At 46.1% G+C, this 23,118-nt stretch overlaps 1 protein-coding gene across 1 annotated transcript; it reads left to right on the forward strand.

Moving 5' to 3' along the window:
- The first annotated feature begins 542 nt into the window (after positions 1 to 542).
- On the forward strand, positions 543 to 18,510 carry CFAP53 (cilia and flagella associated protein 53). The gene is made up of 8 exons (XM_017819744.1): positions 543 to 800; positions 1,817 to 2,046; positions 4,311 to 4,487; positions 10,713 to 11,016; positions 14,383 to 14,601; positions 15,666 to 15,882; positions 16,322 to 16,424; positions 17,923 to 18,510. Exons 1-8 carry the CDS (start codon positions 558 to 560, stop codon positions 18,143 to 18,145), a joined length of 1,716 nt encoding a protein of 571 aa, XP_017675233.1. The 5' UTR covers positions 543 to 557; the 3' UTR covers positions 18,146 to 18,510.
- Positions 18,511 to 23,118: the final 4,608 nt, after the last annotated feature.

The following is a 23,118-nucleotide window of genomic DNA, read 5'->3' on the forward strand; positions in this document are numbered from 1 at the left end:
CACTTTAACCTTGCACAAGTACTTCTTTGCTGTCTGTAAGGCAAATAGAATGAATAATAATAGCAGTGTTTGGCCTGTTTAGGATGGAAGGCAGCGTCTGTACCAAAATGCAGCTCATTACACTGAAATTGGCCTACTTGGCTAAAAATCTTTTAAGTGTATTAACATCGCAAATGCTGTGAGGAAGTAATGGGATTTTTTAAAAAGGTATGAGGGTGAATCTTCCTCCAGCATGCAGTACGAGCACAGGAGGAAATGGCCTCAACCTGAGACGGGACAAATTCAGAGTAGCTATTAGAAAAAAACATTTTTCACTGTTAGGGTGGCCATGCGTTATAACAGGCTGCGCAGGGAGGCGGTGGAGTCACCACCCCCTGGAGGCGCTCCAGAGGCGCCTGCCCCCACAAGGGGTGACGCGGTTTGGTGTCGGGGGTTACAGCGGTAGCGCAGGGTTAAAAGGTTGGGCTGGACGATCTCTGAGCTCCCTTCCACCCCCGGCAGTCCCGTGACCCCGCGGTTCCATGACACTGCCCTCCCTCCCCTCAGACCCCGCCGCCATGAGGCCACTTCCGCCGCCCGCCCGTCCCCTCGGCAACGGCTGTGGCGGCGCCTCCCTCCCTCCGTCCGTCCGTCCGTCCGTCCGTCCGTCCGCCATGGCGGCGCCGGCCCCGCCGCGCTCCCAGCCCTGTTCCCAGCCCCGCTCCCAGCCCTATGCCCAGCCCGCTCCCCAGCCCCAGCCCCGGTCGGATCTCCCGCGACGCCGGGATGTCACCGGCCCCATGCCTCACGTCGTGGCGGTGGTGAGGGGCCGCGCCGGGGCTGCTCCGCTCCGCGGAGCTGCGGGAACTGTGGAGCGGGAGCCCCAGAGCGGTGTCGGGTGGGGCGGGACCCTTTGAGAGCAGCCGGGGGGGAGCCCAGTGCAGTGTAGCGGGGTCCCCGGGAGCCCGGTTCTGTGTATGGGGGAACGAGGGAGCCCGATGTTGTGCGGGGTCCCGGGGAGTCCGGTGCTGCCTGTGGGGTGTCCTGGGGGAGCCCAGTGCTGTGTGGGATGGGGGTCCCAGAGAGCCCAGTGCTGCGTGTGTGGTGGTCCCTGGGAGCCCAGTGTTGTGTAGGGGTGTCCTCGGGATCCTGGTGCAGTGTAGGGTCCCAGGGAGCCCTGATGTGCAGGATGGGGGTCCCGGGGAGCCTGGTGCTGTGGGGGCTCCTGGGGGATCCCAGTGCTGGGGGGGGGTCCCTGGGAGCCCGGTGCTGGGGGGATGGGGGAGGTGTCCCCGGGAGCCTGGTGTTGTGCGGGATGGGCATCCCAGGGACCCCAGTGCTGTGGAGGGGTCCTGGAGGAGCCCAGTACTATGTGGGATGGGGGCCCTGGGGAGCCCGGTGCTGCGAATTCAACTGAAAAACCACTCAGAGTTACTGATTACATTTTCACCACTGACATTTCACAGAGCCATAAAATGCTAAGGATTGGATGGAACCTTTAAGCTGATCTCGTTCCACCCTCTTCCACTATCCCAGGTTGCTCCAAGCCCTGGCCATCCTGGCATTGGACGCTGCCAGGGATCCAGAGGCAGCCACAGCTTCTCTGGGCAACCTGTGCCAGGGCCTCACCACCCTCACAGCCAGGAATTTCTTCCCTGTATCTAGCCTAAATTTTCCCTCTTTCAGTTTGCATCCGTTAACCCTTGTCCTGCCATTGCAGTTCCTGTTGAAGAGTGTGTCCATCCCCCCCCCGGCTCCCCTGTAGGCTCCTTTGGATCCTGGAAGGTTGCTGTGAAGTCTCCACGCTTTCTCTTTCTCCATTTTCTTCCTCTTACAGGTATCCAAGCCTTATAAGAAAAACACCCTTGAAGAGGAGATCTTGGCTGAGAGGGTGAGGGAGGGGGATCGGTGGGAATACGCTCGTGAGTTGCGGGTGTTCCAGCACTACCGAAACGTCTGCGACTGGCAGAAGAGCAGGGAGCACAAATGGGTGCACCGGGCGGCCGAGGAGAAGGCCCGGGCAAAAATGCGGGACTATCTGGAGGAGATCGATGTGAGAAGAGACAGGTAGCAAACAAGTAGCTAATACCAACGGCTGCCTTGCTATTTTCAACTTCACCCTGTGCTCAGAGGGCGTGGGTGTGCCCCGGGGAGCCAGGCACCAGTGATAGGTGTTCAAACGCAGTAACTAGTGCTGTTTAGGTGGCATCTGGAGCCTCCTTGTCTGCCAAATGCAAGATGAAAGTAGTAGTATAGCACTTTTATAGCTTGATTTTTAAAGAGAATTAAGAGTACCTTGGTATAATCACAGAATGGTTTGAGTTGGAAGGGACCTTAAAGCTCATCTCATTCCACCCCCTGCCATGAGCAGGGACACTTTCCACTAGACCAGGTTGCTCCAAGCCCACCTGACATGGCCTTAAACACTTCCAGGGATGGGGAACCGAATCATAGAATCCCAGGATGGTTTGGGTTGGAAGGGACCTTAAAGATGATCTAGTTCCAACCCACCTGCCATGGACATCCACAGCTTCTCTAGGTAACAGAGAGTCAGAAATTCTGTTTTTTGGGTTTAGCTGAGGATTTTGTTGCAGTCTCATCAAGCTGATGTTTAGGTCCTACAAGTAACACTTTGCAGCACAGTCAACTGAAAAACTGAAATTTTTCAGAAGTCTTTCAAAAATATTAAAGGTGAGGCGTATTACTGCCCTGTAAACAACAAAATTGTGCTGTACTGGTCGTAGGAAAAAATCATACGGTTTAATTTCTCAGTTACTATTTCATGTCAAGTTACTTTGGAGCCATGAAGGTCATCAGCTTGGTGTCCTGGTCTGATGTGTCCCCAGAGGAATTGTACATGGATTCCACAGAACACTGAGGTTTGATGGAACCTCCTGAGATTTATCTGGTCCACCTCCTGCTCAAACAGTCACCTAGAGCAGGTTGTCCAGGAGTGTGTGTCCCTTTGGGTTTTGCTTATCTTCACACATGGAGATTCCACCACCTCTGGGCGACCTGACAAGTATCTGACCACCCTCACAGTAAAAAGGAAAAAAAAAAAGTGTTTCATGTGCTCATGTGGCATTCCACATTTTTAATTCATGCCCACTGCCTCATGTCCTGTCAGTGGGCACTGCTGAGGAGAAGCTGTCTTTTCTGCATTCCCTCCCTTCAGGTATTTATGTACATGGGTAAGATCGCCCTGAACCTTCTCTTCTCCAGGCTGAACAGTCGCAGCCCTCTCAGGAGAGAGAAAGAGATTCTCTTTTTAGGAGAGATTCTGCTGTCCCATAGTGTGCCTCCACTGGGCTCCCTCCCCTCGGGCTGCGTGTTTCTGGTGCTGGGCAGCCCAGGACTGGACCCACGCTCCGCATTTGGTCTCAGCAGCACGGAGAGGAAGGATCCCCTCCCTGCTTGCAGAGCTCCTCCTCTCGCAGCCCAAGGTGCCAGTGGCTTTCTTTGCCACAAGGGTGCATCGCCGGCTTGTGCTCAGCTTGGCTGCCGGGACCCCCAAGTCCTTTTCTGTAGAGACACAGTGGCATTTGGGCTGGGATTGGTAATTTCTCGATTCTGTAGCCCCAGGTTTCTCACTGCTGGGTTTAATAGAGAGGTGAATGTTGGCGTGTTTAAAAATCACCAGTTTGACATAATTTTCTCATGAAAGATATTTCAGGATGAAGCGGTTTATGGAGTGATGCTAAAATAACAAGAGGTAGTTTGAGAGAAGATACAATTATAGATGCATAGAAAAGGGAGGGATATCAGGAGAAGGCTCTTCCCCCAGAGGGTGGTGGGGCACTGAACAGACTCTCCAGGGCAGTGGGCACGGCCCCAAGGCTGACAGAGCTCCAGGAGCGTTTGAACAACGCTCTGTGGGACAGGGTGGGATTGGTGGGGTGTCCTGTGCAGGGCCAGGGGTTGGACTTGGTGATCCTTGTGGGTCCCTTCCAACTCAGGAGATTCCATGATTCTGTGCTGAAGGATAACAGTATTACAAAATCAAATTGTTATTAACTGGTGACAATTGTAGTCTGAAAATGAGATTTATTTATTTAATGGGGGACTGAAGTTGTAAAGCAACAAAGTAGGTTTGTAAGATAAGGAGTTTAAACTGTGCCTGGACAGAATCACTCGTGGTGTGCTGTAAGATTCCCTCCATGGACACAACTGGAATGATCCCCGACTTAAAATTTGATGTTCCCTTCTTTGGCATTTGCAAGAAGTGTTGAAAGGAGCCCAGTACCCATTTTTGCACTAATAACAAATAAACTCAAACTTTATCCTTCAACAGAAGGATTTATTTAGCCTTTATTTAAATGTTTTCATTACAGGCTTCGTGAGCTTCTGGAGGAAGAGGAGATCAGGTACTTGGCTGAGATGGACACACTTGCAGCAATGGAGGCACAGGACAAAGAAGCAAAGATGAAGGAACAAACAAAATTACTGAGAGAGAAGAGGGAAAAAGAAAGACAACAACTGGTAGCTGAAAAACGAGAGCAGCAATTCAGGTACTGCCATAAGAATATCTTATGAAAGAGAATTTGCCCAAAGTAAATGTGAAGGGACAATTTAACAAGAACGTGGCAATAATAAATTGAGGAAGGAAAGACAAATGTGATTAAAACAACAAGGCAGAAAAAAATTAAAGTAGTTAATTCTTGCAAGTCTAGTGTGTCCTCCTTGTCCTGTGTGAGCATCCCTGGACTTTCACCTGCCAAGTCAGCTGTTTTTGTACTTCCTATTCCAGCTTTATAGTGTTGGAGTGAACAGAGAGCATGGAAGGTTAATTTGGCCTAAATCACCCTTCCTAAGCTAATAGTAGAGTCAAAGATCCTTGAAAAGATTGTCCAAAAACCAAATGTTTTTGTTTATTGCATACTTTTGAAGAGAAGCAGCTGCAGTTCAGGTTTTAGTGTAGCCTGAAATTCTGTGCCAAGTCTTCCTGACTGAAGGCAGCAAGACTTGCAGGTGCTTATTAGGCTCTGAGGCCTTGGCATGAAATCTGAAATCTGTCTTGTTCCATTCTTGGAAATCTGGTTTTCCGAGGAAGGGATGAAAGAAATAATAATGTTATTTAATTGTAATCATTTGAAGTGTCTCTTCCCAGTCTCCCACAGTGCTGTGAAATCCACAACACCTGCTTCTCAGTGTGGAGAGGCTGGGGATAAAAGTCAACACTTCCTTTCACTTGTGCATAAACTCTAATTAACTAATTTCACAGGTAAATATCTCTTTAAATGTGGGGTTTGTTGGCTGAGACAGGTGTTAGGCAGTGTATGCACTTCCAAGTTCACATGGTGGCTTGAAAACCTGGCCCTTGCCATTTACAGTTCCTGGTTTGTTCTCTACCTATCAGACAAAGGGATTGAAACTCACTTTTAAAATGGTTTAGAGGGGATGCTGCTGGAGTGTCATTTATTTTGTCCTTGCCACTTGTCTTACACCCCAGGGACATGTGACGTAGACACCTAAAGGTAGGTGGCTGAGTGTTTGTATCTTTATATTCCCTGGGAATCTGAATTCCTGTTCTACTTAAATCTTCACAGAGATCAGGACAGTTACAGGAACCTAATGTCATCCTCAGGGAGGTTTATCCTGCTCTGTCAGTTGAACTGCACCCTAGCCTGCACTGACTGGGATTAAGTTCCCATTGATCAGAGTGAGAATTTAGCACATATGTAGATTCGTGTTTAAATGTCTAATTTTAGGTATTTTAATTGCAAAATGAATCCCACTACCACTGGGTTGCATCATTTGGTGTCACATACTTGGATTTTCATGCTGCAGCTGCCTGTCTTAATATCTCGGGTCCTTTGTCTTCCCAGTACAACCCTGTTGATCTATGGTTCACTCAGTCTCATGGGGCTATTTTATCCTATTATTATCCCTTTACCTTTCCCATTCTACTCTTGGATCTAAGCAATATTCATACCAAGCAGCATCCCATTAAAAGGTGTTGCTGGAGGTTTACTGGTGGTGTTCTGCTGGCTGCAGTTTTTCGGAAGATTCAGAGACAGTGAAATCCTCTCTCTTCACAGCTGTTTTGAGTGGCAGTCTTGCAGTATCTTTGCAAATGAATCTTCGTCCTGCAGGGCACAGAGTCCTCCTCTTTGACTGTCCTGATGTGATGGGAATATATTCCACAGTTAGTTTCTCTAGCTTTGTCCCTTTCTACTTTTAATTAAGGTTCCTATGATAGAGCAGAACTCAAATAAACACCAGCTAACAACAGTTCACTTTGTCTGTGACAGGTATCTCTCTCTTCACGTGTATTTTCTTAGTTATATTTTAAAGTCTTTTCTTCACTGAAAGGAAGTCTCTGCTGTGGTGATTGATTCTGATTATATTAGTAACTTCTGATATCTCAATCTGCATGTATTTTTCTTTAGGTAGCCCCAAGTCTGTTTTTCCCTGGCTGTTGGCTGTTACTCTTCCTCCTAAATCATCCTGGTCCAGCCAGAGATGTGGGAGCAGGCTTTGCTGCTCAGGAGACCAACACTTACTGAAAATCCACAAACAGGAATCTGTAATTGTGTCACACCTTGTCTTCTGGGGCAGTCGCCTCCAAACCTCTTTGACTGAACACCCCGAGCTGTAAAAAATTCTAGCGCTACTACTACACTATTTACTTATCTATAAATTAAATACCTGTACTACTGTACTGGTATTCTGTGTACACTATAAAACATATTCAAAAATAGAAATTAAAACAGGGTGGGGTAAAGAAGAAATAAACACTATTTTTTACTTTCTAATGTTATTTATTAATGGTACAAAACATATTCTCTTCCTGCACGCCCCACTTTGGAGATCATTACTGTAGGGCACACCCAGAGATGCTCTGGGAAGTCAGTCCAGTAGCAGGTGGATATACACATGATTTTCTGTTCCTCTTTGCCTGTGAATTTACAACTAGTTTGAATGTCTTTCTGAAAACTGATGCAGACTTGTTTGTATTTCCTTTAACTCTAATCAAGGCGCTTCCTCAGACCTGAGGTATAGGAGCACCTTTACTCCCATACGTTATTCCAGAGTCCTAAAAGGTAGCAATTTTAGCAGCCCTGTAGGCTGGTTTGGAGCTGTGGCCTGAGGGTACAGGTTTAGCAGCTTCTCAGTAGTGATGTTAGCCAGGAGGAGTCCTTTGCCATGAGGTGACAGAGGGGACAGTCCTTGGACCACCAGAGTCCTGCTGGAATTCATTTTCATGGAGGGCTACACCTTGTATGAGAAGATATCCAGCCAGTGCTAGCCTGAGGGCTTGTTCATCATCGGTAACTTTAAAGAAAGTTGCAACAGCTTAAAATTTGCATAAAACACGTATCACATCCTCTTTCTTGTGGTAACATCAGAAGCATCCATATGGGAATGTTGTTATCCCAGGAACTTCATACTGCAGCCATAAAATGAAAAAATAACTGGTGTGGGGGGGTTCTGTCTTTGGGAAGTAGCCACATACAGACACAGTTTTAATGTTAAGAAGCTTAGGATAGCAAAGTGAGGAGGAAAACCAGCCATCTGGGGGAGCAGATGTTTATAGGTTGCTGTAAAAGCTGCTTTGAAGGAATTATTTTGATGAAATCAAGCAGTTATGGGGTTATTTTATATTAAAATTCTAGCAATGCTGAACGTAAATAATTAACTTCTCCTCCCCTCTGAGATTCAATTAATATCAGATTATTTTATAATCACAGAAAAGAATAACTAATTCTTTCGTCCTTCACTGCTGAGAGAACTTTTGAACCCATTGCATTAAGGTAATACAGTTTTTGCTAATGGTGAAAGACTTCAGATCTTAATAATGGCATGTGTCCCTCACAACATTTGAGAAATGTGTTTCTCATGAATACTAATTAGTGCTGTAGATTTTAATGACCACTAACTCCTGCCCAGGAGATGGAAGATAGATTCCAGTGGTAAAACATACGAAAACTAGCAATGCTGTAATATGTTTGTTGACCTGTCCAGCCTGGGCTTGGACACTTCCAGGGATCCAGAGGCAGCCACAGCTGCTCTAAGAAACCTGTGCCAGGGCCTCCCCACCCTCACAGACAGCAATTCCTTCCCACTATCCCGTCTAACCCTGCCCTCTGGCAGTGGGAAGCCATTCCCCCTTGTCCTGTCCCTCCAGCCCTTGTCCCCAGTCCCTCTCCAGCTCTCCTGGAGCCCCTTTAGGCCCTGGAAGGGGCTCTCAGCTCTCCCTGGATCCTTCTCTTCTCCAGGTGAACCCCCCCAGCTCTCCCAGCCTGGCTCCAGAGCAGAGGGGCTCCAGCCCTTGGAGCATCTCTGTGGCCTCCTCTGGACTCTCTCCAGCAGCTCCACGTCCCTGTGCTGTTGTTCCCCAGGGTTGGAGGCAGCTCTGCAGGGGGGTCTCACCTGAGGGTGCAGAGGGGCAGAAACCCCCTGCCCTGCTGCCCAGGCTGTGGGATCAGCCCAGGGCATGGGGGGTTCTGGGCTGGGCCATGTCCAGCCTCCCTCCCACCAATACCCCCAAGTCCTTCTCCCTAGGGCTGCTCTCCACCCAGCCTGTGTTGATACCTGGGATCACCCCCTGTTCCATCTTGTCCAGGTCCCTCTGGATGCCCCATCCCTTCCCTCCAGTGTGGGACTGCACCACACAGCTCGGTGTGATCGCCAGACTTGCTGAGGGTGCATCGATCCCACCATCCATGTCACCGACAGAGATGTTGAACAGTGTGGGATCCAATACCAGCCTCTGCTCCTTCGTTATGGTACTCGCTCATCCTCCTCTTCTGAAGCTGAGCTAAGGAAAGTTCCTCATTCAAGGAACAGTGTTTTGGAGGATAAAAGCTCAGGTCTAGGGGAAGAGCCCAACATTTGGTTAGAGGTTGTGGCGTGTCCTAGGCCTGGGGGAGAAAAGTGCAAAATGTGGCAGGTTTTTTCTTAGAGAGACCTGGTGTTGATAAAAGGGGACTTGAGAGATTATTGTAGTTTCGTCTCAGTGAAGAGCAGTGAAGTGGTTAGAAATAACTTTTGGATATCAAGCAAAATGGCAATTTTACTTTCACAGCATTGCTCTCCCTATTATTGTTTGTGCACAGTGCCTTTCACCTTTCAGCACAGGCTCCATGGCCTTGGGTGCTTTACAGATAGAGGATGAAGAGAGAAATGTCTTTGGCCCCAGAAAGTTACAGCTGAAACGTGAGGCAGCAAATGGTGAATGCCAACAGGGAGAAAATGTGGTGAGACCTCTGCTTCTTAGGCAATGGATTAATTCAGATTTTGTTTCACGAAAATTAAATAAATATGCTAATATGGAGATTGGTGATAGCATGAGGTCGTTGCCTGATGAAGATTTAATATTTTTACTACACAGGATTGTCACTAAATGTTGTATAGTATAATAGTATTTCACACTGTGCAGGTAACTACTGCTGCCATGCAGGGCTTCAAGATTCAGACAATGTCTGCCATGAATTCCTAAATAGCTTTGCAATAATCTGTAGAAGATGGTTTCATTCAGCATGAAGTTGTGAGATATCTTTTTACTTCAGAGCATTCATGTGTGTCTATCACACATCCTAAGAGCTTATATACCCTTCACACTTGTGGGTCTTCACCATTGTCTGCCAGTTTCACATTCTGACTTTATCAAAATCTATATCTCGGTTGTAGAACAGAATTAAAATGCTTGCAGATTGCTCAAATTAAATAATGTTTGATAGCATGTGTTGATCTCAATAGTGCTTTGTTTGCAAAAATAAAAGCAGAATCTGCAATTAGTTCAATCTTCAACTGAAGATAAATTACCTCTTTATATGCAACTCAGTTGCAGAGGGTAATTGAAAATTGAAAACTGCATTACTTGTTGACTTTCTAGCTTCTTCAGGCTTTTATTGCAACTTGTCTGAATTATCCCACAAAACTTCACTTAAAAAATTAATAAATTTCTAGTGGTTCCTGTTCAACCATGTAACCTACATTTCCACACTCACAGTATTTTCTGAATATGAATGAGCTTTCAGGTGACTTATAAACCTATTCTAAGTCTTCATTTGAATAAAAGAGCTACCCACATGTTTCCATAAGCATAGTGTGTATGTGTTTTATATGTAAAAAAAAAGGGATATATACACAGAAACCTCCCACAACACATATTTTAGCTACATATATAATACATACTGTATACATGGTGTGTGTATATATTGTGTGTTTAGAATCATAGAATATCCCAAGCTGGAAGGGACCCACAAGGATCATCAGTCCAACTCCTGGCCCTGCCCAGGACATCCCAACAATCCTGCCCTGTCCCTGAGAGGATCATCCAAACACTCCTGGAGCTCTGGCAGCCTTGGGGCTGTGCCCACTGCCCTGGGGAGCCTGGTCAGTGCCAACCACCCTCTGGGGGAAGAACCTTTTCCTGAGATCCAACCTGACCCTGCCCTGACACAGCTCCAGCCACTTCTTCAGGTCCTGTCACTGGTCATGGGAGTGGAAAGATCGGTGCCTGCCACTCCACTTCCACTTTTGGGGAAGTTGAGGGTGGGTTTTTTTACAAATGCAAATTCTTCAACTCCTTAATGTCAAAATCTGCATCAAGCCAGGCTCCCTGTGGTTCCTTAGGCCTCACCCTCAGATCAGGTGCAGAACTGGGCATTCTGAGTTGTAGTCCTTTGAGTAGTTATGAGCTGGGAGCCTCCATCCATCACACACCTCCAGACTTGCTTATTGTTTTGAGACTTTTTTTTTAAAAACTTTTCGTGTTGCCTTTTCAGAAACCGCTGTGACGAGTTCCGCACGCTGTGCGTGAGGAGGAACAAGAAGGAATCGAGTGACAGCCAGCTGGCCCAGCAGGCTCTGAAGGAGGAGCTGAAAAAGGAAGAGAGGATGGAGGAGCGGAGGCTGGAGGAGATCTGTGAAAAGGAACTCTTGGCCAAGGATCACCAAGAGGAGCTGGAGAAGCAGAAAGCGTCGTGGCGGATTCAGGAGATGCTGAATGTGCTCGATGCCCAGGTGGCCCAGCTCAGCGCCCGCAAAGAGGAGGAGGAGCAGCTGAAGAAAGAGGAGGCTGAATGGCTGGTAATTTCCATATCATTCTGTATTCAGGGTTGTGTATAAGGCCCTCCTAATGATAGGCTTACTAGACATTTAGACTAATCCATACCTTATTTGTATCTTCACTGATTCCATTAGTATCTGAGCCTGTCCTATTATGCTAAGCCTCTTTTCCAGAGCTGTGTCAAAGGCATTCCTGTTTACAGAGGGAAATACATCTTTTCAAACCTGGCATTGTAAAGGATTTTGGCCTTCAAAGCCTCTCAGAGTCGTTGTGGAAAATGGAAACATTTTTAAGCTTTTGCCAGACATCTTTGCAGTTTTCTGAATTCAAGTTTCCTGCAGGATGGCTGGAGAATCTTGTTTCCCAGCTGGTATGTGTAACAGCAGATCTCAGACTACGATACATATGTTTAATCATCATGGTAAGTGCAGTGGAAGGAAGCAGCACAGAGGGGAAGGTGAGCCAGGAGCTGAAGGTGACGGCAGGGCAGGCAAGTAGTCTGTCCTCCTGTGCAGGAATCCCACAGCACCTGAAGGAGCGGAACAGAGCAGGTCTACTGACAGTAACTGGAGTCATCCAACAGTCTAAACTGCTTGGCAGGTCTGTAGTGATGGAGTCCAAGACGAAGCCAGCAAGTCAAGTCAGCGGGTGTGGATGAGGATCGACCTCAGGCAGAGGTGCACCTGCAGCACGGCTCACGTAGGCACCAAAGGCAAGAGACTGAGCCCAGCTGCAGCTCCTCAGCCCTTTCTCACATGCCCCCTCCCAGCACTGATCCCAGGCTGGTCGGGGCTGGCCGAGGGCACAGGCACCCAGGGCCTTGCAGGGAGGCTGCAGAGTCTGTTGGTGCACTCAGGACCCAGTTACACACACCAGGAGAAACATTTATGTGAAAAATCCCTACTGCTTATGCTCCAGCTGGCTGAACTTCAGAATCCATGTCCTTTTTTTATTTATTTTATTGTTTTTAAAAATTAGCAAGCAGCACCTAAGCTCTCTCACCTATTAATCCTGGCCACTGTTGGGTGTCACATCATGAGAGTCATTTGGCTACTTTGGCCTAGCTGTTTGGCCACTACCCTCTCTTTAGCTCATACTTCCCTGTAAGTCTTGCTGGAGTGGCTTTAGTGGGGCTTGATAGTTCAGTATTCTGTGTTGACTTCGAGCTATGGGAGACTTTAGCTCAGACTCAGTCTTCATTTTGCAGCTATTTACATGTAGAGGTTGAACGATAACTCAGGATACCTTTGTTAGACACTGGAAGCTGATGTTGGCAATATATATATATTTCACCGTTTTTTAAAAATGAAGACAATAATGAATCTAAAGCTCTGACAATCCCATCTGTGAAATGGTAGAGGCCTTATTCCAAGCTAGACTGTAATGTTTGGCTTATTTAAAAACATGCAGAATAGAGTTATTTCCTTGTAACGACTTCTAAGGCACTGCCAAACCTCCCAGGCAAAGAACGCTGCTACTTAACTGGCCTTTTCAGAAAAATGCTATTAGAATAGAAGACTGTGTAGCCTCCCCTGAAGACAGCTGCCCTGGGCTCTGTCAAGGAGATACATTTCCGGTGAAGTGGTTTATTTTCTGGGGAAAAAAGCTTTCTTCAAAGGAGAGTTTCTGTATGGACAATGGGATGTAATCCTTTCTCAGCAGAAGAGGGATGTGGCAGATGGCCTCATTACAAGTTCCTCAGTGCAGAGCTGGTAGCCCCTAGTGATCAGGGGTTTCATCTGGGTGAAGGACACACTGTGAACAGCTAAGTGTCTCTGTGTATAAAGGTTTCTCCTGTTTTTTTCCAATGAAAATAGATTATTTAGTGAAGCAAAACTCGCAGCTTCACCATGATAGACCATATGTGTACATCAGGATATCTCAGAGCGGATGAGAAAACAGAGACAGCCATTTTTGCCTTAGCTACATTACCTACATTAGCTACCTTCCTCCTCCTCTGTCCTTCCTCTCCCTTAAAGAATTGTGATTTCTTGAGAAAGTGGTGAAATTCATGTTATCCTGGCTGTAGTTTCCTGAGTTTCTGCCATAGCTCTTTGGTCCTGGCTTGCAGGTGGGTGCTTGGTAACCATTTCTGTGTATATTTGCAATGTTATGTTACCCCAGTGTGTAAACTTTCATGGCCCCCATCCTTGGCTGCTCTCATACAACTTCACTGAGATCAGAATTCAGCCCAAGACATGTGCCAACTTGCACAGCAGACTGCTGACTGTTTCCACTTGCTTTCCACCTTTACTGTTCAAAGCTTTTTGGATTACTTATTCTGTTGCTCAAATTATATGTATTGAGTTTCAAAGCTGTTTTACCAGCTTCTGAAAGTGAATTTGACAGTTTGGGCAGATACAGAGTCAGCTTAGGCTCTGAAACGCTGCAAGAATCCGTGGGTGCTTTACGTCCAGCATAAAAAGGGATGTTCCTTAGGGAGTGCAGCTTCTGCTTCCTTATGGGGAAAATTAGCCATGCTGTTTATGACAAGCCTGCTGATGCATTTTAGAAGACTTATTCACATTACAAAAGAGACATTTAATTTAAAGACAGGTTAACAAAAAACCGTGTGCCTTCAAGATAGCTGAAGCATGATTTCTGAGAGCTGTAAATAAGCTAATGATGCTTCAATACTGTTTTATAACTATGTTTAAGTGCAGTTGTGCTTGTAGAATTATTCAAATGCAAGAAGTCCAGAAAACATGCTTATAAATTACTTAATGATGCTACTCTGGAATTTCGTTGGGGGCTAAATAACCTTGAATATACACGTACCTGTTTGATCTTGAATAGTCATTTGCTATTTTTCATTGTTTCTTTCTTATGAACTCAGTTTTACTGTACGTTTTTCTGTTCTTTTCAGTATAAAGTGGAATGATTTCAAGCCATGGAAATCCACTAACTGCCCATCAGAACATAAGGATCCAATTACTGACTTGGTGCAACCTTATGTCCAGTAGAGATGCATCCAGTGCAGACACAGGACAGACAACATGCACAGAAACAGGAGGGACACATGGCCCTGTTATTTGTTAGTGCTTGTGGCTGTATGGGAAGACTTGGATGTAGATCACACATGCTGCAATGATATTGATTTCCCTAAAGAGGCGACTCTGTCTGTCTGCTTGAAACGTTTGGAAAACATCAGGCACACCGGTGTTTTTGTGTTGAAGCACATGTGATAATTACAGAGAAAAATCCTAAATTCTGATGAATGATATCTTAAAATATTCATGTTCTAACACCTAGTGGATGACACTAGTTCTGTGTTGTCAGCAAGAAGGGCTTTGCTCTTCAATGCTTCGGTGAAACTAACTCTATAGCCATCATTTAGTCCGAAGTTATGCAGTGATTTTACAAGCTGGCTATTTCTGCCCTTGTAGGAAGAAGAGAAGAACCTGGTCAGGCAAGAGAAAGAAGAGCTTGAGAGGCAGAAACGACACAAACAGAAGGAATGCAGGGAGACGTTGCTCAAAGCAGCAAAGGACAGGAGGGATCGTCTGAATGAAGAAAAAGAAAGCCAACTTGCCCAGGAGAAGATGATCTTGGAGCAAGATTTTCAGGACCCCCAGAGGGACGCTGAGGAGAAAACGAAAAAGAAAGTAAGGGTTTTCATTGTGAAGCTGTGGGGCAATACCTCATCTGGACTAGTTTTGAGGCCCTGTGAACTGCACAGAGTAACTGAGAAGAGACACAAGCCCTTTTCCCTAGATGAGCTGATTCTTTTGTTGCACAGCCTGTTGCCTCTCCTCCTGCCAGTGCTCTGCAGCTCTGCAGAAGCCCATTATCTGTTAAAACCACAGCAAGCACTTTAAAGCATGCTTTGCAATCAGCAAGGCTACCAAGCTGGACAAAAGAAGTGGGGCTCCCAGGAAATCCTGGAATTTTGTCCCTCCATGCTGATTTCATTGTGTATAAATGACCTGAGGCTTTGCATCCTTATGCTGCATGGATGTAATGGAGGTTGGAAGAATGTTTTTTGTTTCATGGACCTGATTTAGTAAATGTTTTTAACTGCAGAAGAAAGTAAATATTTAACTTATTCTAATTAGTTAATACTAAGAGACTGTTTAAAATATTTTATATCCATATCTATATACGCAAACCCTCATGTTAGATTTATCAGAGATGCCACGAAATGATGGATATGTCTGTCACTTCTTAAATTTTAAACAAACAGATTGTCCAACTTCAGGGTGCAAATGGGTCTCAACGTAACTTTAAGACAGAGCAGGGACTTGCATCCATTTCTCTGCTCAAGGTGCTTGGAAACTTATGTAGGTTAGGCATGTTGTATAAACTCAGTGTTAGACCTTGGTGCAGAATTGGAGGAGGTGATATTTATTATTTTTACTGCATCCCATGGCTTCTAATGCAGGTGATGGTGAAGTAGCCTGGTCAGCTGTGGAAAATCTGTCCAATGTCTTCTGTTGTAGGCAGCAGAACTGCTATGGGAGAAGGGTCACTCTGTATTTGTTCTGCTCATATGCTGTTGTCTGGCCAGGAAAAAGATTCTGACCAGCTCTTTCCCATGGTGGGCTTTGGAATGGAGCTCTAGGCTCCCAGCTCCAACACTGGCTGTTGGAGAACCTCCACTTCTCTTCAGGCTTTGAAGGGCATTTTTGAACTAATTTACTCAGATCTGCAAATATCTGTGTGTTTGCAGCAAGAGCTGCTTAAGGACCAACTTACTTACCTGGCACACCTGGCTGAACAGCTGGAGAAGGACAAAGAGCAAGAAGAAATAGATGAGAAGCTTTTCAAGGAAGAGAATGATCGGGTTTGGGCTGAGAGGGTTGAGAAAATGAAACTAGAGAGGGAAGCTCGATTTCAGCTGCTGAGAGATGTCGTGAATACAAGACAAGAGCAGATGAAGGAGAAGTGTAAGTGGTAACACAGGTTGCTGCCTGTGCCCCAAACCTGAACATGTCTGTCTAGCACCTGGCCCAGCGTCCACGGGCTGTATGGTTGAGTGGACAACAGTGTGACCGTCCCCAAACCTGCCTCCCAAACTTCACTCCGACTGGCATTCCTTACGCTAATTTCCCACTGTTGTCACCAGAGCAAAGCCTGGTAAAGTAAGGATTGCATGAGCAAGCAGTCATTGTTATTAATTATATTATTATGAAGTTCTGAATGTGAAAACTTTCAGATGAAGCACAAATAAGCTGAGAATACACTTGCTGTTGTTTGTGTGCCTCTTCGGAAGCAACAAAACTCAGGCTTGCTCTTTAAGCTACTTGTCCTGAATGCTGTCTCACTGTCCCTTCAAGCTTAGCAGAGCTGTTATCTTCTAAAAGTATTTTGGGTTTTGTTTTTCAGTGCAGAAAAAGGCAGAGAAGCAATTAGAAGTTGCTGAAGAGAGGAAGTTATTAGCTGAAACGTTCAGAGAATACAAACGTTTGGAAGAACTAAAACGTGCAAGGTATTTTTCTTTTATGCCATCTGTTCCTTTCATTGCAGATCACTCTTTTAAACTTCTGAGTAAGCTAATTCTTATTTTTTGATAACTCTAAGAGCACTAGGTGGGCTTTCTTCTGTTCAGAGGGGCTCTCCCACCATGCAGCTTATCAGTTCCAAACTGCTTCATACCAGACCTGTAATATTGCAGTTGGTATTAAACCACTAATTCTGATCTCAGCATGGAAATAATGGTACATATCCTTGTTTTGGTCTTTTTGGATCATCATGTGACTTACATCAATTATGCTTATTAAATACATCCCCTCATACTCTAAGCTGTTGTTACAAGTACCAGAGGTTTGGGGAGGAGGGTTAATGCAGGGTTTGTTTGTTCCTTACCCAAGAGAACTAGTGTGTTCAGGCTTATTGCTAAACTCCACCCACACACATCCCTAAAACAATCATATATAATCAGCCACCAAAATACCAGACTAGGGCATGTAACCCAGCTGCACGGGGCTCTCCTGCCTTACAGTTCCTCTGGATGAGGGCATCCTTACACGCAGTAGCTGAAATGTTCCTCTGGGTGTCATGCAAAGCCTTGGGCAAAGGGCCTTATCTCACTTAATTCCCCTTTTGTATTCCTGCTTCTCCCCGTTTGTCTGTGGGACTGTAACAGAGCAGCTCCTTCCCAAGCTTCTGTTGTGCTCTCTGATGGCTTTGTTGGGAGCAATCTCCTGGCTGTGGCAGAAATGTCACCCTTCTGAAGGAAAGCACGCTGGGCTCCAGCTGGGATATGCTCCACTTGGCCAAGGTGGCATTCAGCAGTGTCAGGAAGGGTTTGTGCCTCAACTCTTGTTGAGTTCCTGCACAAGTCCTGACTAGACTGTTGGCATTGTAAGTGTCTGTGTGACTCCTGCTCCAGAAGGCCTGATCACATGAGACTTCCCTGCCTCTCCAGAGGGTAGTGAAAGGAATACACGAGTCCTGAGGAGGGATGGAGGAGTGATTCCTTGTGACAGCCATTTCCAGGAACATCAGTGCAGCGGGAGCCTGGGCCCCACCGGCCCCGCGGGCAGGGACTTGTTCTCCTCAGCAGAGGAGTGGGGAGGGGGGTCAGGCTGCTCAGCACTGAGCCCGAGCCAGGAGAGGACTGAGACCAACACTGGTTGCAAGGAGTTGTCCTTGCTCTCGTGTTCGTCAAGCACCAGTTTTTCGGTCTGCTTGATGAGATACAACAGAACACAATTAATTATCCGAAGAACGTAAGGTCAGCACGTGGTTAATAGTGGTAGTTATTCTTAGCTAAAATGAGTTTTGAATGGTTCTTTAGGCTAAACTCAAATGCTAACAGATATAACAACCTCAATAATAATAATAATAATAATAATAATAACAACAACAACAACAACAACAACAACAACAACAACAACAACAACAACAACAACAACAACAACAACAACAACGTTTATTCTTTTTACCCACACTTTTTAAATGACCTGTCCATCTGGCATTTTCAGAAAAGTACAGAAAGCCAACGAGTACCGGGATCAGCTCACGAGTCAGATTTCCTACCGACAGCACCTCCGTGAGGAAGAGGAGAAGGAGAGGAAACGGGAATATGAGGCAGGTCTGGAAGAACAGAGAGAGTATGAAGAAAGGGTGCAGTTCATTCTGTCAGCGCCCCGGGACTCCATACTAAAAACCCACCCTATGAGAAAAGCCCTAATGTCTGACTCGTAGGGGGCATCACTCACTATGGTATTTTAGCTCACTCAGTTGCCTTTAAAAACATTTTCCTAGAGTGTTTATACCTGACTAGAGTTAGCAGAAGTCTCTCCACTGTAATACTCAAAACATTTAATTGGAATTTATAAGAAATGCAGTATTTTGAAGTTTATTTCTCCCCTGTGGATATTTTTTGGGAAAACAACTGATCCAATTCGAAGCGTTTGACATTTTAATTCAAGAATACTGTATGTTCTCTGCAGTGTAATAGTGTATTATTATGACACTTAAGACACACAGGCATTCTTTAAAATCTGCACGAAGAAAATTTGTGGAAGACTTTCAGCAAACTTTTATTAAAATGCCTTTCAAACTGAAAATATTTGCAGAATCCTTTTTTTCTTTATATCTAGATAAAACGTACTTGGTGACTCAATTTTAGTAGTTAAATATAAAACTATGAATCTCTTTTACTGTGGGATGGACAGTAAAGAGCTGATATTCTTTTCCATAAACTCTGATGGCTGTTGAATGATCTGTGGAATACCAGAGCCCAAAGCCAGTCTGTGAGTCCTCTGCTTGTGCAGAATTAATTGTGCAGGGCTGAAGTTATTATTTTCTTGTTATTTTTTATCACTTTCATGGCAAGTCTGCCTCTTTGGGTTCCTTGGATTGTCACCAACACCACAGTCTGAACAGATGGAATGGGGGGCCAGAGCACCGACAACACTTCAGGATGGAGCAACAAAAGAAATGGCTGGATGTCAGCAGAGGAGGGTTGGGAGGGTTTTGGCAGTGGGGAGCAGGGACACCTCCTCTCTGCCTTCTCAGCTCCCCGTGTCAAAGGCCAGATTGCCCTGTGTGCAGAGGAGCAGGGGGTGACACGAGGAGGATGGGTGGGAGCAATCCATCTTCTCCCCGTGCCATTGCCCTCAACCAGCTCCTTCCTGTGTATTCAATTAGTTTTCTCTCAGTCCTTTGCAGAGGAGGGAGGTGAAGAATCCATTTAAAACCTCATATCCTTTCTTGCTCGTAGACTTTGTGGCATCTGGAAAAATGTTTCATATTATTTCTTTCATTTTTCCCCTTGTGTCTCTGCTGCTGCTTATCTGCAGCTATTTCTCTCTCCTTCAGCTTTTTGTCTTCTCCTCTCTTTGCTCCAGCCCCTGCTTCTCCACCCTTTTCTTCTTCTATCCATCTCTAACCACTTTCTCTACCCTTTTTGTCCTCCCTACCTTGCTTTTCAATGTTTGTTTCCCAGTTGGCAAATACCAGGACTTTTGTGGTTTTGTTTTGTGGGAGCATGAATGGTTGCACATTCATCAGAGGAGCTGATAAATGGCTCGGATCAGAGCCCAGGAGCCCCAGCTCCCAGATATCTCAGAACAAATCAGGAGTAAGCAGCCTGCAAAGTTGTCTCATCTCGGTTTAAGGCAGAAACCGAGTTCGCAAATGGTTTTTTTTTTTCCTGTGGAGAAAAAGGCCAGGTGGATATGTATTAATCTGAAACAGTATCAGTGATCTTTGAACAACCCAGCTAATTCTGGGTGTAAATGGTGGAAGAACCTGGCCCCTGCTGAGGGGAAAAGGAGTGTGGTGGGATTTTATCCTTGCTTACAGATAAAACATCTCAGAGAGGAGCGTCCTGAGTCAGCAGATGGAAGAGGGACAAGTCCACTGGCTGTTACCATCCAGGCAGGTGACCAGACAGAGCAGAGCAAAGGCTCTTCATGTCTTATTCCTTGAATACAGATAGGGTTTGTGTCCTACAGATACTGAGAAAGGAAACCTCCAAGGAAGGGAAACGTTGCAGACTGGGAGAGGTGAGTTGTTAGTCGGGATGTTGAGCCCCTTCACGGTGCTTTTCAACAACCATTTCCAAAACCATAGAGGGGATTTCAGAGCTGCTCCTCCTGTTTTGCTGATAGGAAAGGTCATCCCAGATAATGGAAATAGTTTCATCAGCCCAGAGAGCTGAGGTAGTCATAGGTCTGTCCTCTCACTGCTGGGTCAAATTGGCAGAATGATTAAGAGATTAATTTCCTGGTCTGCCGCAGACTCCAGGAGTGGCCCTATGCAAGCAATGTAGATTTTTCTTTACTACTGTGACCTCTCTTTGAAAAATGAAGATAATAGCACATTCAGAATTCCAGGATTAATTAAAGCATGTTATTAAAGGCTGTGACATTTGTTGGGTACATATGCAATATGAGAGAGAAAAAAAATATCATATTGTTGAGCTTGGTGAATTTGAACCATCCAGAACCGTAATAAATTTCTTTTTTTAATAAAATAATAACTCAGAAGAGGTGGTCAGAGCTATCAAACATTTATAAAGTGTCTGAGCTCCTGCTCCTGGAGGCAAAATTCCTCTGCAGCGAACATGAGGTCTGCACAAAATTAAAAGATCAGACTGGAAGAAGTTTGCCTTCAGCAGGAGTGAATTCCCATGGGATAACGGGCAACTAAGCTCTTCTGAGAGAAAACTGGTGGTGGATGAACATGCTGCTGGGGCTGAATCCTTTGCTGCCAAGTGCTTTGTAGAATTCAGGTTGGTGCAGAAGAGCAGGTGAGGCTGGGTGGGTCAGCAGACTCCTTGAGAGGCACCTTCTCACAGCCCCTAACAGTCAGATGGGCCATGCAGCAAGAATGGTGTTCTCTGCCGAGACTGAAGAGTCTCCTCGATGCTGTGGATTTCCCTCTTCTTCCAGTTCTTTTGATATCCCTGCAGTAAACTGGGCAAATAGGGCACTGAGTAGCATGTGCTTCAAAGCATGGTCGTGCCTTTGCCTCCCTCGGGCCAGCGCTCACGTTACATTTGTGACTTACAGATCACCAGGCAATAACTGAGCAAAACGGATCTGGAATCGTGGCTCGCAGGTCCCAGGAACCTCAGGAGCGTTACCTACTGCTCATGAATGTGGTATTTCCTGCCTGAGTGAGCAATCCCGAAGCCAAACCATCTATTAAACCGAGAGCACAGGGACAGCGCTGCTGAGGGAAGCAGCCTGGACCACGACTGGGTGAGCTCTCCCTCCACCAGGGCTCTGAGCCACACAGAGACAAAACCACTGGCATTTAAAAACCTGGCAGTTACAGCCTCTTCATTTATGCAGGTACTAGAGCCTTGTAAAATATTCTTCCTTGTATTTTCTAATTAAAGTTTCGACACTGACAGAGGAAGAGCAGCGTGGGTGATTTGCCTGTCCCAGACTCACTCCAAGGTCTGAACCTACAGCCCTTGCCAAGGCTGTCAGACTGAGCACCCATCTGCTCACAAGGGCTTTTATCCTGACCCCAGGGCTCTCCATGGTGATGTTTTTGGCCATGCTGACACTGAGCTGTGGAGTGGTTCCTGGTGCCCCATGGCATGGTGCTGGCTTGGTCCCTGCTCCGGGGGCTGGGCTGCAGGGCTTTGGACAGAATCAGTTTTATTTGCAGGAAAATCCCTCCTTGTAAATTATTCATTGCTTTAACACCTGGAATAAGTTTTCATTACTTTAACTCAGGTAGGAGCAGTTGTTGCGGCCATGCCCAGGGTATGGTGACACTGCCAGACCCACCTCTCTCACACGGTGACTTCTGTGTGGCCCAGGAGGAGGGAAGTCCAGATTTGAGGTCTTTGGGGCAGCTTTGCATGCAAAAATTCAGGACCTGGCATTGTCTTTAGGAACAGTCAACTCCGTCCTGGTGACATTTGGAGCTGTCAGAATTGATGCCCCTCACTGCCCTGTGCTGTCATCTGTCCGTCCATCCATCTGTCCCTGGGGTCTCCATGTGTCATTACAACACAGAGACAAGGCTGGGACCTTAAAATAAAGTCCAACACCCATCCTGTACTTGCAGGGAACCCACTGGCTCTGCTTAGAGGGGAAAAAACCTAGTATTTGGTTCATTTTCACCTCTAAATGCCTTCAACGTAAATGCCAGAGGGGATACCATAAAATGCTATTTAAGAGCCAGTGCTTCTTAAATATGATCAACACAAGTTTTGATTCCCAAACAAAAATAATCTATCTCCTGGATGAGACAACATCCAGCAACTCAGCATTTAGGATGTACTTCGGGGATTTTGTATGTATTTTGGTGGGTTTAGTTTCTGGCTTTAATTAAAATTTTAGATTAATGGAGAATCACACACGGCACCAGCTGGTATTTCATGGGAACTGCTGTGCTTTGCCTCTGGGCTATCACTGCTACCCCAGCTTCACTGAGCTTTGCTTCTGCTTGCACTGGTGCTCCACGTTTTGTTTCCACAGCTGATTTAGAGAAAGGAGAGGAGCAAGTTTTGTTTGCCTGACAAAGCTCTCTTGGAGGCTTTACAGAGATTACACTGTCAAATTTTCCCAGAGTAATTTCCAGCAGTGGTGCAGCTTTTTCTCCCCCTCTTTCCTCCTTCCCAAACTTCCCCCAGAGCCACCTGCAATTTATTTGGATTCATCACAGACATCAGAGCTGGAAAAGAAAGGTATCTGCGATGCCGGCTATCCTCCCACCCAATCGGTGCCGTGCTCTGCCAGGCTCTGGGGTGGAAAAAGGAAAAGATTCCGAAGGGGGGAATTTCATCCCCCAAGGGATGAGGAGCAGAGGGTAAGATGCCACCAGCAACGTCTTTAAAGAAAGGCTGAGGGTGCTCTCTGAGCAGCACAGAGGAACCGCGGGAGGAGGGATCCCAGCGACGGAGCAAACAACTGTGACAGAGAACAGGATCCGCGGAGTGTGTTTTCTGCCTGCTTAGTTAATATGCAAAATGCCTTGAATGATAAAGAGTGGCAATAGTGATTAATTAGGAACACTCTGCATTTGCATCATCCTTCCCGGGCTCTAAAAGTGCCTTATAAGCATGAACCGAAGCACAGGGTGCTCCCGCGGGATGGAGGAAGGCAGCATGGCCACGGATTGACAGGCTAGGATCAATTTTTGGCTGTTGCTGCCGAAGTAACAATTCCTTCAGTATAGGAGTGTCACACAAGCAGTGTCCAGGAGCC

Source organism: Lepidothrix coronata, unplaced genomic scaffold (genome assembly GCF_001604755.1).
Source record: "Lepidothrix coronata isolate B3197 unplaced genomic scaffold, Lepidothrix_coronata-1.0 Scaffold77, whole genome shotgun sequence".
NCBI classification, from domain to species: domain Eukaryota; kingdom Metazoa; phylum Chordata; class Aves; order Passeriformes; family Pipridae; genus Lepidothrix; species Lepidothrix coronata.

Excerpts from the sequence above, each read along its gene's own strand:
- CFAP53 (XM_017819744.1), top strand. The coding sequence starts at position 558 with ATGAGGCCACTTCCGCCGCCCGCCCGTCCCCTCGGCAACGGCTGTGGC. Across the intron at positions 2,047-4,310 it reads ATCGATGTGAGAAGAGACAG|GCTTCGTGAGCTTCTGGAGG; the intron begins GTAGCAAACAAG and ends TTTTCATTACAG. Across the intron at positions 14,602-15,665 it reads AGGAGAAAACGAAAAAGAAA|CAAGAGCTGCTTAAGGACCA; the intron begins GTAAGGGTTTTC and ends GTGTGTTTGCAG.